This window comes from Hemicordylus capensis, chromosome 4, assembly GCF_027244095.1.
Source record: "Hemicordylus capensis ecotype Gifberg chromosome 4, rHemCap1.1.pri, whole genome shotgun sequence".
NCBI lineage: Eukaryota > Metazoa > Chordata > Lepidosauria > Squamata > Cordylidae > Hemicordylus > Hemicordylus capensis.
The window spans coordinates 18,190,307-18,203,514 of NC_069660.1; the positions used below are offsets into that span (position 1 = coordinate 18,190,307).

The following is a 13,208-nucleotide window of genomic DNA, read 5'->3' on the forward strand; positions in this document are numbered from 1 at the left end:
CCACAGAGAAGGCCCAGTCCTGAGTTGCCACCAAATGAGTTGGTGGCAACTGTAACTGGGCCACTCTAGATTATCTTAATAAACGTCAGGGTTCACAACAGAGAAGGCACTCTCTTAAAAACCCTAGACCAGCATTTTGTATTTTGTTCAGAAACATATCGACAGCCAGGGCCATGCTTTCAAAATCGGTGTTATACGGTTCTTTCGCGTAAACCCAGAGACCAGTCTAGCTGCTGAATTCTGTACCAATTGTAGTTTCCAAACTATGCACAAAGGCAGCCCCATGTAGAGAGCATTACAGTAGTCAAGCCTAGAAGTTACCAACATATGCACCACGGTTTTAAGGTCATTTGTCTCTAGAAATGGACTTATCTGACATATCATTCAAAGCTGATAAAAAGCACACCTAGCCACTGCCTCAACCTGAGAAACCAGGGGGATCCAGAGCACTCCTTGATAACGAACCTGAACTTTTAGGGGGAGTGTATCCTCATCCAGAAGAGGCATATCTAAACCATCTCTTGGGTCCAACCCCCTACAGACAGTAAAGGTAAAGTTGTGCAATCGAGTTGGTGTCAACTCCTGGTAACCACAGAGCCCTGTGTGTCTTTGGTATAATACAGGAGGGGTTTACCATTGCCTCCTCCCTCACAGTATGAGATGATGCCTTTCAGCATCTTCCTATATTGCCGCTGCTGCCTGATATAGGTGTTACCTCTGTCTTATTTGGATTCAACTTCAGCTTGTTATCCCTAAATATAAGAGAATCACCACTTTCAAAGTTCCCTCTTAACTTAGCAGGGTTTCCCCGTGTTAAACACACATGTATGAATATATGGATGGATAGCTTTACTGTCCCAAACAGTATAGTTGCATTCTTTTGGCAAGGAGCCATCACTTAATGTTGAGATGTGGGGAAAGGGTCTGAGAAAATTCTCCAAGTTGGAGGAACTCTGAAACAAGCAGAAGAGACCAGGGTTCGGTCTTTGGCATCTCCAAGTAAGGCCGGGGCACAACAGCCCTGTCTGGGATGCAATGGCCTAACTCGGGGGTGGGGGGCAATTTTTGTGTGCTTTTAATTTTTTGATCATTATTGCTCGAAAATCGTGTCGGGGTTATATAAATCCTGTATGGCGCTTTGGCGGCCTTTGCAATGCAGATGGACAAATGGTTTATAACTTTAAAGAAATAAGCACTTCATCACGTTGGTACTGGACAAGTAGAACATGATTTTTACTACTATCAACTGCAAACATTTCCAAGCGTTTATTTTCAGTAGCGAGGTAAACCGAGACAAAGATGCGCGGTGAAAAGTACGGAACGTCCCTCTTCGGCCCGACTCCTCTACACACTTAATCGGGAAGACGCCCCCACGGAACTCCATGAGACTTGATGCTACCGAGTAAACATGCACATAATTGCTATGCTAGGTGACTGAACCGACAGACGATTGTCTGTCGAGGGGAAAAAGGAGGGAATCCTCGTCCTCTTAGAGGGAAAGGGGTAGTAGTACTAGCGGCTCACGGAGCGCCGCGGACAAGGAAGCAAGCGGCGAAATGGCTTGAGTTAAACGACCCTATTAAGTGTGCGGGGAGAGAGCGAAGGAGCTCCAGCCAAAAGACTGAGGAGGTTATCTGATGATGGGAGTGTGCGCACACGTTGACAAGACAGGGTGTGTTCACACAGGACACGACAGAAGTCTGTACAAGCATACTACGACCCACGAATATTAGCCATTCGTGAGAAGGAAGACATACAGGTAGGTTAGGGGGCGGCAGCAGCGCCTCAGGCACAGGCGAGGAGGAGGAGGCTCCCAGCTCTAACGGCTGCGACTGACAACAGCCGTTACCCGTCAGGCTGCCCATCCGCTGATTGGCTGGAAAGCGCCAGCGCGCGGGAAAAGAACAAGCGCGCGCAGCGGCAAGGCCGGGGGAGGCACCTTCCCCACCCCCTCGCCCGCACATCGCCAGCCCACCCTATTTCCCCCACCCTGCTCTCTTGTCTTCTTGACATGATTGGCTCTTAAGGCGCTGCAGGCCAATGATTGGGTTGGAGAAGCCAGAGCACGGTGCTGATTGGCTGGGAGGGCGACGCTGGTTTCGGTTTGCGCTCTGTCTCTGACAAGTAGATGTGAGTGCGGCTGCCTGAGGAGAGCCGGGAACGGCCGGCGTGTTTCTTTTTACATGGCTTCTCTCCCCCCCGCCCCCCTCTCCTGCTGTTTCTTCAGGGCCGCCCCGGCTAAAGTGTTGGTCAGGTTCAGGTAATGGAAGCTGGCCCTCCCCTCAGGACTAGGACATTGGAAGAACCCCGTGTCCCACCCCAGCCCTCCTTTTTTTCTTTCTTTCTCGCTTTCGCTCTCGTTTTGTGTTGGATGGACTCAGATTGTGGTGGATTTCTTGCCAATTCTGTGTTACAAAAAGCAGTGTTGCTTCTTTCAAGCCACCCCGGCTCTACTTTTGTGTCTTTGATACTGGCCTGAATTACAGACATTTAATAGGAGAAGTTTCCCCATCAGTAACGCCAGGAAAAGCTTTCCCTGATAGGTTCCAGTGTGCCAAACTTCTGCTGCAAGGTGCAGGAACAGAGTCAAAAGGAGCGGCAAACAAAAAACTGCTAGATCCTTGACCTATTTTTGCCTTGATTTACACTCCAGCAATATAAAGTAAAGTAAAATGTGCTGTCAAGTTGATTTCGACTCCTGCCGCCCACAGAGCCCTGTGGTTTTCTTTGGTAGAATACAGGAGAGGTTTACCATTGCCTCCTCCCACACAGTATGAGATGATGCCTTTCAGCATCTTCCAATATCACTGCTGCCCAATATAGTACCACAGGAATCCAAACCGGCAGCCTTCTGCTTGTTAGTCAAGCATTTCCCCACTGCACCACTATATAGCAGGGGTATATGTGCCACCTATTGCCCAGAGGGAAAGCACCCTGCCTAGAAAGAGCAGAAGGCAGTTGGTTCGAATCCCCAATGGCATGTTTCCCAGAATATGGGAAGATATGTTTCCCAGAATATGGGAAACACCTACACCCAAAGAATATTGGAAACACCTACACACATGGACAAATGTGTTGGAACCCCTCCACGAAAAAAAGAAGAACCCACAACTGTCTCTGAAATAACTTAAAACTGGCAAAAGTAATTGGCACTGTCATTGTTTATTCCGCATTTAACAAAAGTCGGATTTTTCTTTAGAGTTTTGATGCAGCAGAATATTTCAAATAATAATACAAATGAAAATGGCATGGACAAAAATGATGGGACCCCTAACCTAATATTTTGTTGCACAACCTTTAGAAGCAATCACTGCAAACAAGTGATTCCTGTAGCTCTCAATGAGACTTCTGCACCTGTCAACAGGTAGTTTGGCCCACTCTTCCTGAGCAAACTGCTCCAGCTGTGTCAGGTTTGAAGGGTGCCTTCTCCAGACTGCATGTTTCAGTTCTTTCCATAGATGTTTGATAAGATTCAAATCGGGACTCATGGAAGGCCACTTCAGAATAGTTCAATGTTTTGTTCTTAGCCATTCTTGGGTGCTTTTAGCTGTGTGTTTTGTGTCATTATCCTGTTGGAGAATCTATGACCTGCGACTGAGACAGAGCTTTCTGACACTGGGCAGTACGTTTTGCTCTAGAAAGTCTTGATAGTCTTGAGATTTCATTGTTCCCTGCACAGATACAAGACACCCCTGTCAGATGCAGCAAAGCAGCCCCAAAACATAACTGAGCCTTCATGTTTCACAGTAGGTATGTTGTCCTTTTCTTTGAAAGCTTCATTTTTTCATCTGTGGACAGAGCTGATGTAACTTGCCAAAAAGTTCCAGTTTTGTCTCATCTGTCCAAAGGACATTCTCCCAGAAGCATTGTGGCTTGTCAATATGCATTTTAGCAAATTCCAGTCTGGCTTTTTTATGTTTTTGTTTCAACCGTGGAGTCCTCCTGGGTCTTCTTCCATTGAGCCCACTGTCACTCAAAAAGCAACAGATGGTGCGATCAGACACTGATGGATCTTGACCTTGGAGTTCAGCTTGTATCTCTTTGGAAGTTGTCCTTGGCTTTTTGTCTACCATTCTCACTATCCTTTTGCCCATTCTGGGGTCGATTTTCAGGAGGCATAAAGCACCTTTTCAATGAGCTGTAAGGGTACCAACAGATTTGTCCACGTATGTATATTGGGCAGCAGCAATATAGGAAGGTGCTGAAAGGCATCATCTCATACTGTGAGGGAGGAGGCAATGGTAAACCACTCCTGTATTCTACCAAAAAACCCACATGGCTCTGTGGTTGCCAGGCGTCAACACTGACTTGACGGCACAATCTAATCTAATATATCAGGTAAAAGCGAATGTATGCCTCTGCTTCAATGACATAGGCTAATTTTGCAGCAACAGTTTTGTTTGCGTTTTTAACTTCAACATGACTGAATATTTTCACTTTTGTTAGGTAATGTCCCCATGTATACATCCTGGTTCTCAAATCTGTTGTCCATTATATTATACATGCAATTTTTGGACATTACATTCTGAAGTATTGAAAAGGAGCAGAATGCTTTTGTAGTAGAGATCAACAACTAGAGGGATCTGGCCCAAATTCAGTCTTTTAGTATATACTGTCTAGGGTCAAAAGGAGGTGTGGAGAAAATGGCATCTGGCAAGATGTCCTGCTGGAAGGCCTCTTGAGTGGGGGTAGTGATTGAAATGCAGATCTATTACCCCTTCTCAATATGCTCTCCAAAATAACTGATTACTGGCCATGATGATGATCTATGTGTGGATATATTATTATTATTTCTTGTTTACACAGTCAGACAGGTATTATTGACTGGTTTGTTTTATCCAGACATGGAGTCCTTCCCAAGGACCTGGGATGGCTGATTTTATTGTCAATTGTTATAGATATCGTTGCAGAATATAGGCTGTTCCCAGTAAAGTTGCTTTTTGTAATTGGCTGATGGTGATTTCTGTGGCCCCTATGGTGTTGAGGTGCTCTTCAAGGTCTTTTGGAACTGCACCCAGGGCGCCAATTACCACTGGGATTATTTTGGTCTTCTTCTGCCACAGCCTTTCAATTTCAATTTGTAGATCTTTGTATTTGGTGATTTTTTCTGTTTCTTTTTCTTCTATTCTGCTATCCCCTGGTATTGCTATGTCGATTATTTTAGCTTGTTTTTATTATATTTATTTACACAGTCAGACAGGTTATTGACTGGTTGTCTGACTGTGTAAATAAATATAATAAAAACAAGTTTAAATAATCGACATAGCAATATTATTATTATTATTATTATTATTATTATTATTATTATAATATTTACACAGTCAGACAGGTGTTATTGACTGTTTTGTTTTATCCAGACATCGAGTCCTTCCCAAGGACCTGGGATGGCTGAATTTTATTGTCAATGTTGTTGACATTATTATTATTATTATTATTATTAATTCAATTTCTATACCGCCCTTCCAAAAATGGCTCAGGGCGGTTTACATAGACAAATAACAAACAAATAAGATGAAACCCTGTCCCCAAAGGGCTCACATTCTAAAAAGAAACATAAGATAGACACCAGCAACAGTCACTGGAAGTACTGTGCTGGGGGTGGATAGGGCCAGTTACTCAGCTTGTTTCCCGATTAAGATAGGACTTGGAAACCGTAGATATACATTTCAGAAAGATTTTTTAAAATCTAAATCAAATCCTAAACTTATTTCTCTGGGTGGAAGTGCATACTAATTCTTAAACGTATCTAATCCCAACAGGGGCGTAGCAAGGTTGGAGTGGGCCCAGAGACAAGATTTTAAAATGCCACCCCCCTCCCCCAATGAAGCTCAGCTCAGGTTTTGTAAATTGTGGATGGTGCAAGTCATTTAATGGTACTAGAGAAAGACATGCTGTTCTGGGAGCTCCAGGTTTTAACACTCACATCAATTTCGGAGAATGAATACAACTGAGGGAAGCCCGGGCAGGTGTGTGGCTGGGGGAGTCAGTCATATGACTTGCCTCTCAGGCCCCTCCAAGGCAGTGGGCCCTCAGACAACTGTCTCCCCTTGCCCTATTATAGTTACACCCCTGAATCCCAATGTTATGTGCGTTTATTTGAGAGTAATCCCCATTGAACTCCGTGAGACATACTTCTTCATAAAAAGACATAAAATTCAAAATGACCTCTTTAATTTGTAAAAAGCTTAAAATAACAAAACTTATAAGCTAAAAAAAAACCTGGCCAATCATTTTGGTGTAATACACCATCCTCAGTGCTCAGTGTATTACACTGAAAAGTTTGCTTGCTTTTATTTTGAGTTACATGTTTTGTTCAAAAATCGTAGATTATTTTATTCATTAAAGAGGTCATTTTGAAGGTTGTCTTTGGAGCAGTGCAGTGCTTATGTCATTGCTGGTATATAGTTTCCTTTAAATAAATGGAACTTCCACATAATCTTTGTGGGACCAAGAAAGAATTGGAGCAGCAGGATACATTGGCTAGAGTGGTTGAACAACTACTTTATAATATATTAAATGACTTGGGTAAAATTGACTTGAATTTAGACTATTCTTTGTATTTTAAAGGGACAGGCAACTGATCCTGTCCAGCATTTTGGCTACAGCTGCACACTTCTGCCAAACACAAGTGGGACAGGGATGTTAGCTTTACCTGCCTCCCATAAGACTATGTCAGTTATCAAAAAACTTTTATTACTGGCATTTATGCCTTAGGTAGCAGCTTTTCTTTATTGTTGATGTAATTGCACTGATGACTGTTCCTGTAATTCACATGGCACAGCCAGCTACCAGAACCAACACTGTTGCCATGCAGCAGAGCTTAGAATTAGGTTTCTAATCTATGTTGTATGATAAGGATGTTGATAATACAGTATATAATTCTGTTGGTCTGGGAAAAGTGAATCCTATTGCTTAAAATATTTTTGTGTTGCTATTCTGTTTCCTGTGTTGTTGGGTTATTGTAGTCCCAGGATTTGTTCTCTTACAGTGTATATGATCCATCCAAATATGTTATTAATTTTTTTCATCTGTGTGCGGAATGAGGTTTGTTCTGGACAGCAGTATCAAGGCAGTGTGTGCGCACATGCATTCAGAGTGGGGCCTTCCTGATTAGACCTGAATGGGATCTAAAATTAACTAAGTGGACATCAGAAAATGTGTTATTTCAAAATTCCTTCGGACCCTTCTTTTGCTTTTGCCCTTGTATCATTAGATTGTAAACCCCTTAGGGCAGAGACCTATCTTCTCAGGTATTTTGTATGGTGCTATGTAAATAAAAATATTTAATTTTGGTGAAGTGCCTAATACTTTATTATTAATAACAATAACAACAGATAAATCTTTTTTCTTTGTCATATAGCTTAAGTATATAAAGTTGCCAAGATGCCACTTAGACGTGAAGGACAGGTATGCATGGATCTTCATTTATTCTGTTGATTGTAGACATTATTTAATTATTAATAGCTTTTAGTATTAATAGCTGAATAGCTTTTCTGGTGCCAAAATATTGGCTGTAGTTCTAGAGTTTAATTATGTACATCTCTCATGCAGATTTTATTTTATTTTATTTTTTACATGATAGCAGTGTTCTTTCTAATTTTTTTCATCTATTTGCGGAATGAGTTTTGTTCTGGGCAGCAGTATCAAGGAAGTGCATGCGCACATATATTCAGAGAGGGGCCTACCTGATTTAACCTGAGTGGGTTCTAAAATTAACTGAGTGGACATATGAAAACTTGTGAGTGTGTACATTCCTTAGAGGGAACACTGCATAGTAGGATAAACGTTATATGTTTTGTTACTGTTAATTGAATATTTAAGTGCTACTGTAGATCTGTAGATTCTGAAGTGTTGAGGGGAAACAGACTGGTTTGCTGTTTAGCCCACTCCTTTCTTGTTTCCCATTACATCCTAAGTATGCTTTGAAAGTAACTAAAAATAAGAACAGCTGAAGGACTGCAGTAGAATATTATTATTTTTACATTTATATCCCGCTCTTCCTCCAAGGAGCCCAGAGCGGTGTACTACATACTTGAGTTTCTCTTTCACAACAACCCTGTGAAGTAGGTTAGGCTGAGAGAGAAGTGACTGTCCCAGAGTCACTCAGCTAGTTTCATGGCTGAATGGGGATTTGAACTCGGGTCTCCCCGGCCCTAGTCTAGCACTCTAACCACTACACCACGCTTGCTAATAGAATAAACATTTCGTCTTCTAGCCACTATGTTTCCTCCAAAGGACTTTGATATAATTAAAAGCTGTTTCTGACCTGATTTCTGCCACCTAATGGCTCAGCGGGGAAGTAACTTGCCTAGGGAGCAAGAGGTTGCTGGTTCGAATCCCCACTGGTATGTTTGGCAATGGCAAACCCCGCTTGTATTCTACCAAAGAAAACCATATAACTCTGTGGTCTCCAGGAGTTGACACTGACTCGACGGCACAACTTTAGCTTTTTACTTTTTGACTTGATTCAGAGATGCATATATTGTACAAAGCTTATGCCCAAGGGGAGGAGGGCCTATGGTATGAACAGAAATGCACAGTATTTAAGTAAACTTTGAAAGAGAATTTCAGGCTTACTCTAAAGAGAAATTTACATCTGAAGAAATAAAGGGTTCCTTTCAAGGAGAAACATTGAAGACTTTTCTCAGATGATTTCTCCACATCTTTTTGTATATATAGTACATGCCTTTGCTTGTACAGAGCTGCCTCATCCATTGAATGAAAATTGATTAAAATTCCCATTATGGGCATGGGAATTTTGTGTGCACATCCAAGTGCTCACATCAACAAAAGGAAACTGGATTGTGCTGTTTGATTTCAGTGGACTGTGCTTTGATACACTGTATTGAAGAACTAGAGTAGAAGGAGCAGGGTCACATCAGTGAAAGTTTTACTTATGTACTAGCTGGCCCTGCACAGAACATCTCCCTGTGAGGACTTTATTGCTCTCCTTAAAGTCCTGCCACAGCCCCTGCTTTATTGCTCAGTGTCAGCCACCCCACTCGCAGGTTACCCCCTCCTCTCTCCCACTTTCATTGTTAGTGGCTAACAATGGCTTGGATCCTAACTTCTGTGAGTGGAACTGTGCTTAGGAATTGGCCTTTCCTGCTTTCCCTTTCCCTCTGCAGTTTCCTGTCTTTCTGAGAACCTGTTCCTGAGAGTTTGGAAGTATCTGGAATGCAATATGTGACCTGGAGAGTTGCAGAGAAATCAGCAACATCCCCACCCCCATAATGCATGGATGGCATAAAATGTATATAATTTGAGTGTTTCTAGGAACTGAATTTATTTATCCATTTGTTGTTATAGTGTGTGATGTAACTGAATTAATTATAAAAATTAAATAGGGTACTGTTTTAAAATTGGCATGATTGAATCATAAATTCAGTAAAAACTTGGATATTAGGGGAGCACAAGGCCCAGTAATCTATATTTGAAAATAATAGTTATATGTTTTAAATTTTCTCAAGATGAATGAATGACTGCTCAAACATTTTAGTAAGCAGATCTGCCAACAGAGTTTTTTGATTGGTCAAACCCCAGTTGAGCCTGCTCCCAAAGACAACCAGTTAAGATCTTTCTGTGCAATTGTTCCATTCAAAATAATCAACATTCAGATATTTATTTATTTTTATTTGTTTATTTAACACATTTGTATACTGCCCAAAATGCAAGTCTCTGGGCGGTTTATAACAAAACAATAAAAACTACAAATAAAAAGGTTAAAACATGACAACAATCTAAAATTTAAAATGTTAAAATTATTAAAAACACAATTAAAACAATATCTAATTAAAAGCCTGGGTGAACAAATACATCTTGACTGCCTTTTTAAAAGTTGTAAGAGATGAGGAGGCTCTCATTTCAGTAGGAAGTGTGTTCCAAAGCCTCGGGGTTGCACCAGAGGCCCATCCCTGAGTAGATACCAGATGAGTTGGTGGCAACTGCAGATGAGATGAATCCTACAGAGATTTACATAGGACGTATCACTGTATTCCACTGACTTTACAATAGTAGTAATCTTTATTGTGTCTTTCTTCTGGCAGCTGGAAAAATGTATAGATGATGCTACAAGAAAAAATGACTTCCAAGCATTGGAACAGTTACTGGAAACTGATTTTTCTGAGGGTTTTTCCCATAAATGCAGTAAACAGTTTCTCAACAAAGTAGACAAACTTATATGCCAGGTGATGGACTTTTTATTTTGCCTCATTGATAATAGACTATTACACCAAATGTTGTATAAGTTATATAAATATATGAAGACTTATACAACATCTGTGTGAGACTTATACATCTGTCTTCATAAATATATGAAGATTTATACAACATCTGCTATCTTTGTCCTTGATAGCATTTTGAAGTGGTGACTCCTGGAGATGAAAATGCTCTTTTGTGTATTTACTATTTCCACATTTCAATTAATCTTAGCACAAATGCTTGTTGGTTTTGTGCTGCAAAACTCTCTCTGTGTGCATGTGTGATGCCTTCTTGGAACTATACAATTGGAGATGTGTTTGGTGGTAGTCAGATCATCACAACAGAAGGCTGTATTCAGCTTGCATTATGCAGGCCTGCAGTAAGGATGACTAAGGCTGCAGTTCTAAGCTTACGTTTGTGTGATGGTTTTATGATTGAGGTGTATTGCCTATTATCTAATATTCTTGGTTATTTGTGTGTGTGTGCATAGGCAAATACATATAATTAATATTGACAAATGTATTAATAATAATATGCATTGTCTAGAATCAGCTCTCTTGACACTAATATAAAGAGAGGAATTGCTAATGACCTCTGGTAGTACAGAAAAAAGAATGTTGGTAATAAGAGAGGCACACATTTTTAAGTAGCTCTTCAGTTTGGATCTAAAATGGTATATTTTATTCTGCCACAGGAGAGAGGAGTAATCCATGGGGTTTCAGTAGTACTAAGTATTCAGTGGCTTTATCCTGTTGAGTACAGATGTTTGTATAATGATTGAAAAACAAATGTGTTTCAATTTAAGGAACTTGATAATGAAGAAGTCAAGAATGTTTCTACTTTGTTGAATACTCTTCAAAAACATGGTAGAAATATCAACATATTAGGTGACGATGGGTTTCCAGCAATGATAGAACATGGTCTTGTTCAAAAGATAAGTATATTTATTTATTTTGACATTTTCTTTATACAGCTCCAAACTTACATCTCTGGGCGGTTTACAACAAAGCAAACAACAAAACAAAAAGAAAAAGTTAAAACATTAGTTAAAATAAATAAACAACAGAAATAAAATAAATAAACAACAGAAGAATTAAAACATTAGTTAAAACAAAATAAATGATACAGAAAAAGTTAAAACATTACAACAACTTAAAATTTTACAACAATATTTTAAAACAATGTTAAAACTATTAAAATAATATTGAATTAAAAGCCTGGGTGAATAGATGCATCTTCAAATACTTTTAAAAAGTTGTCAGAGATGGGGAGGCTCTTATTTCAGCAGGGAGCACATTCCAAAGCTTCAGGGCAGCAGCGGAGAAGGCCTGTCCCCTTATGGAATATGAAATTAGAAAATAAATCCTAGGAATAACTGAGGATGAAATAATAGTTTAACTACAATGCATCGACAAGTGAACTTTTTAGATTTGTTATTTTTACAATTTAAAATAAAACTAAATAGCAAGATGATTCAGTGGCCACCTTCAAACATAACACCAAACCAGAGGTGAATTCACCTCTGGTTCGGCTCCCATGTTGTTCAAATTATCGGAACCGTAGTTCCTGGACCCAACTGGAGTTCCAATTTTGTCCTCAAACTTGAGAATGAAGCCTCGGTTTGTAGTGAGTCCCATTCACCCAACTGAGGGTCCATTCCCTCCTCCGTGTCATCCATATTGGGGATTTAACCCAAGTGGAGGAAGCTCCTCCCACTGGCTTCACTCCCATTGGCTGGTGCAGGCTGTCTTTCCAGGGTTGAAGGAAGCCTGCGCAGCCAGTCCCGCCCCTGTTGCCGGCTCCCAGATTGAAGATAATGATCATCTGGGAGTGCATGGGGGGTGGGTGGGTGGGAATGGTGGGGGGGAATGGAGGCAAACTGCAGGTCCATTGGACCTGTGGCTTGTCGTTCTGTGTGAAGGCGGCCAGTGGTCCAAGTCTATTCCTGCTATAGTTGTTGTAGTGTATACCTCTGACTGAGCTATTATAGATGCAGTGGCATTTTCTGCCAGGCCCTTGGGATTGCTCTTGGTCTCCTAGGATTTGACCTAAGACCCCTGCTAACTGGGCAAAGAGACACCTTTTACCGTGGTGATTCTCTTTATTTAGCAGGGGGAGAGTAACTGGCCCTATCCACCCCCAGCATAGTACTTCCAGTGACTGTTGCTGGTGTGTGCCTTATGTTTCTTTTTAGAATGTGAGCCCTTTGGGGACAGGGAGCCATCTTATTTGTTTGTTATCTCTCTTTGTAAACCGCCCTGAGCCATTTTTGGAAGGGCGGTATAGAAATCGAATTAATAATAATAATAATAATAATAATGATGATGATGATGATGATAATAATTTGAGGCAAGGCACTAAGAAGAACCCACTCCCTTCTCCATCCCATTCTTTTCCATAAGTGGAAAATCAGACATCACCAAGACCTGGCAATGGCTTAAGAATGGCAACCTGAAGAAAGAAACAGAGGGTTTAATTCTGGCTGCACAAGAACAGGCACTAAGAACAAATGCAATAAGAGCAAAAGTAGAAAAATCCACAACAAACAGCAAGTGCCGCCTTTGTAAAGAAGCAGATGAAACAGTGGACCACCTGATCAGCTGTTGTAAGAAGATCGCACAGACTGACTACAAACAAAGGCATGACAAGGTAGCAGGGATGATACACTGGAACATCTGCAAAAAATACAAGCTACCTGTAGCCAAAAATTGGTGGGACCATAAAATTGAAAAAGTGGTAGAAAATGAAGATGTAAAAATATTATGGGACTTCCGACTACAAACAGACAAACATCTGCCACACAATACACCAGATATAACTGTAGTTGAGAAGAAAGAAAAACAAGTCAAAATAATCGACATAGCAATACCAGGGGATAGCAGAATAGAAGAAAAAGAAATAGAAAAAATCACCAAATACAAAGATCTACAAATTGAAATTGAAAGGCTGTGGCAGAAGAAGACCAAAATAATCCCAGTGGTAATTGGCGCCCTGGGTGCAGTTCCAAA

The 13,208-nt window shown here is 40.8% G+C and overlaps 1 protein-coding gene across 5 annotated transcripts in view; it reads left to right on the top strand.

Moving 5' to 3' along the window:
* The first annotated feature begins 1,687 nt into the window (after positions 1-1,687).
* The window catches only part of SYCP2 (synaptonemal complex protein 2), a 173,825-nt gene continuing 162,304 nt past the window's right edge, over positions 1,688-13,208 (top strand). For 2 of the 5 annotated variants that reach the window (XM_053245385.1, XM_053245390.1), the window contains exons 1-4: positions 2,128-2,260; positions 7,361-7,407; positions 10,047-10,187; positions 11,006-11,134. In XM_053245385.1, coding sequence (XP_053101360.1) covers positions 7,384-7,407; positions 10,047-10,187; positions 11,006-11,134 — 294 coding nt within the window. In that variant the 5' untranslated portion in view covers positions 2,128-2,260; positions 7,361-7,383. Of the gene's footprint in view, positions 1,760-2,056; positions 2,261-3,686; positions 3,751-7,360; positions 7,408-10,046; positions 10,188-11,005; positions 11,135-13,208 lie in introns of those variants that run through there. The other 3 variants (XM_053245388.1, XM_053245387.1, XM_053245386.1) reach the window with 3 other exon arrangements.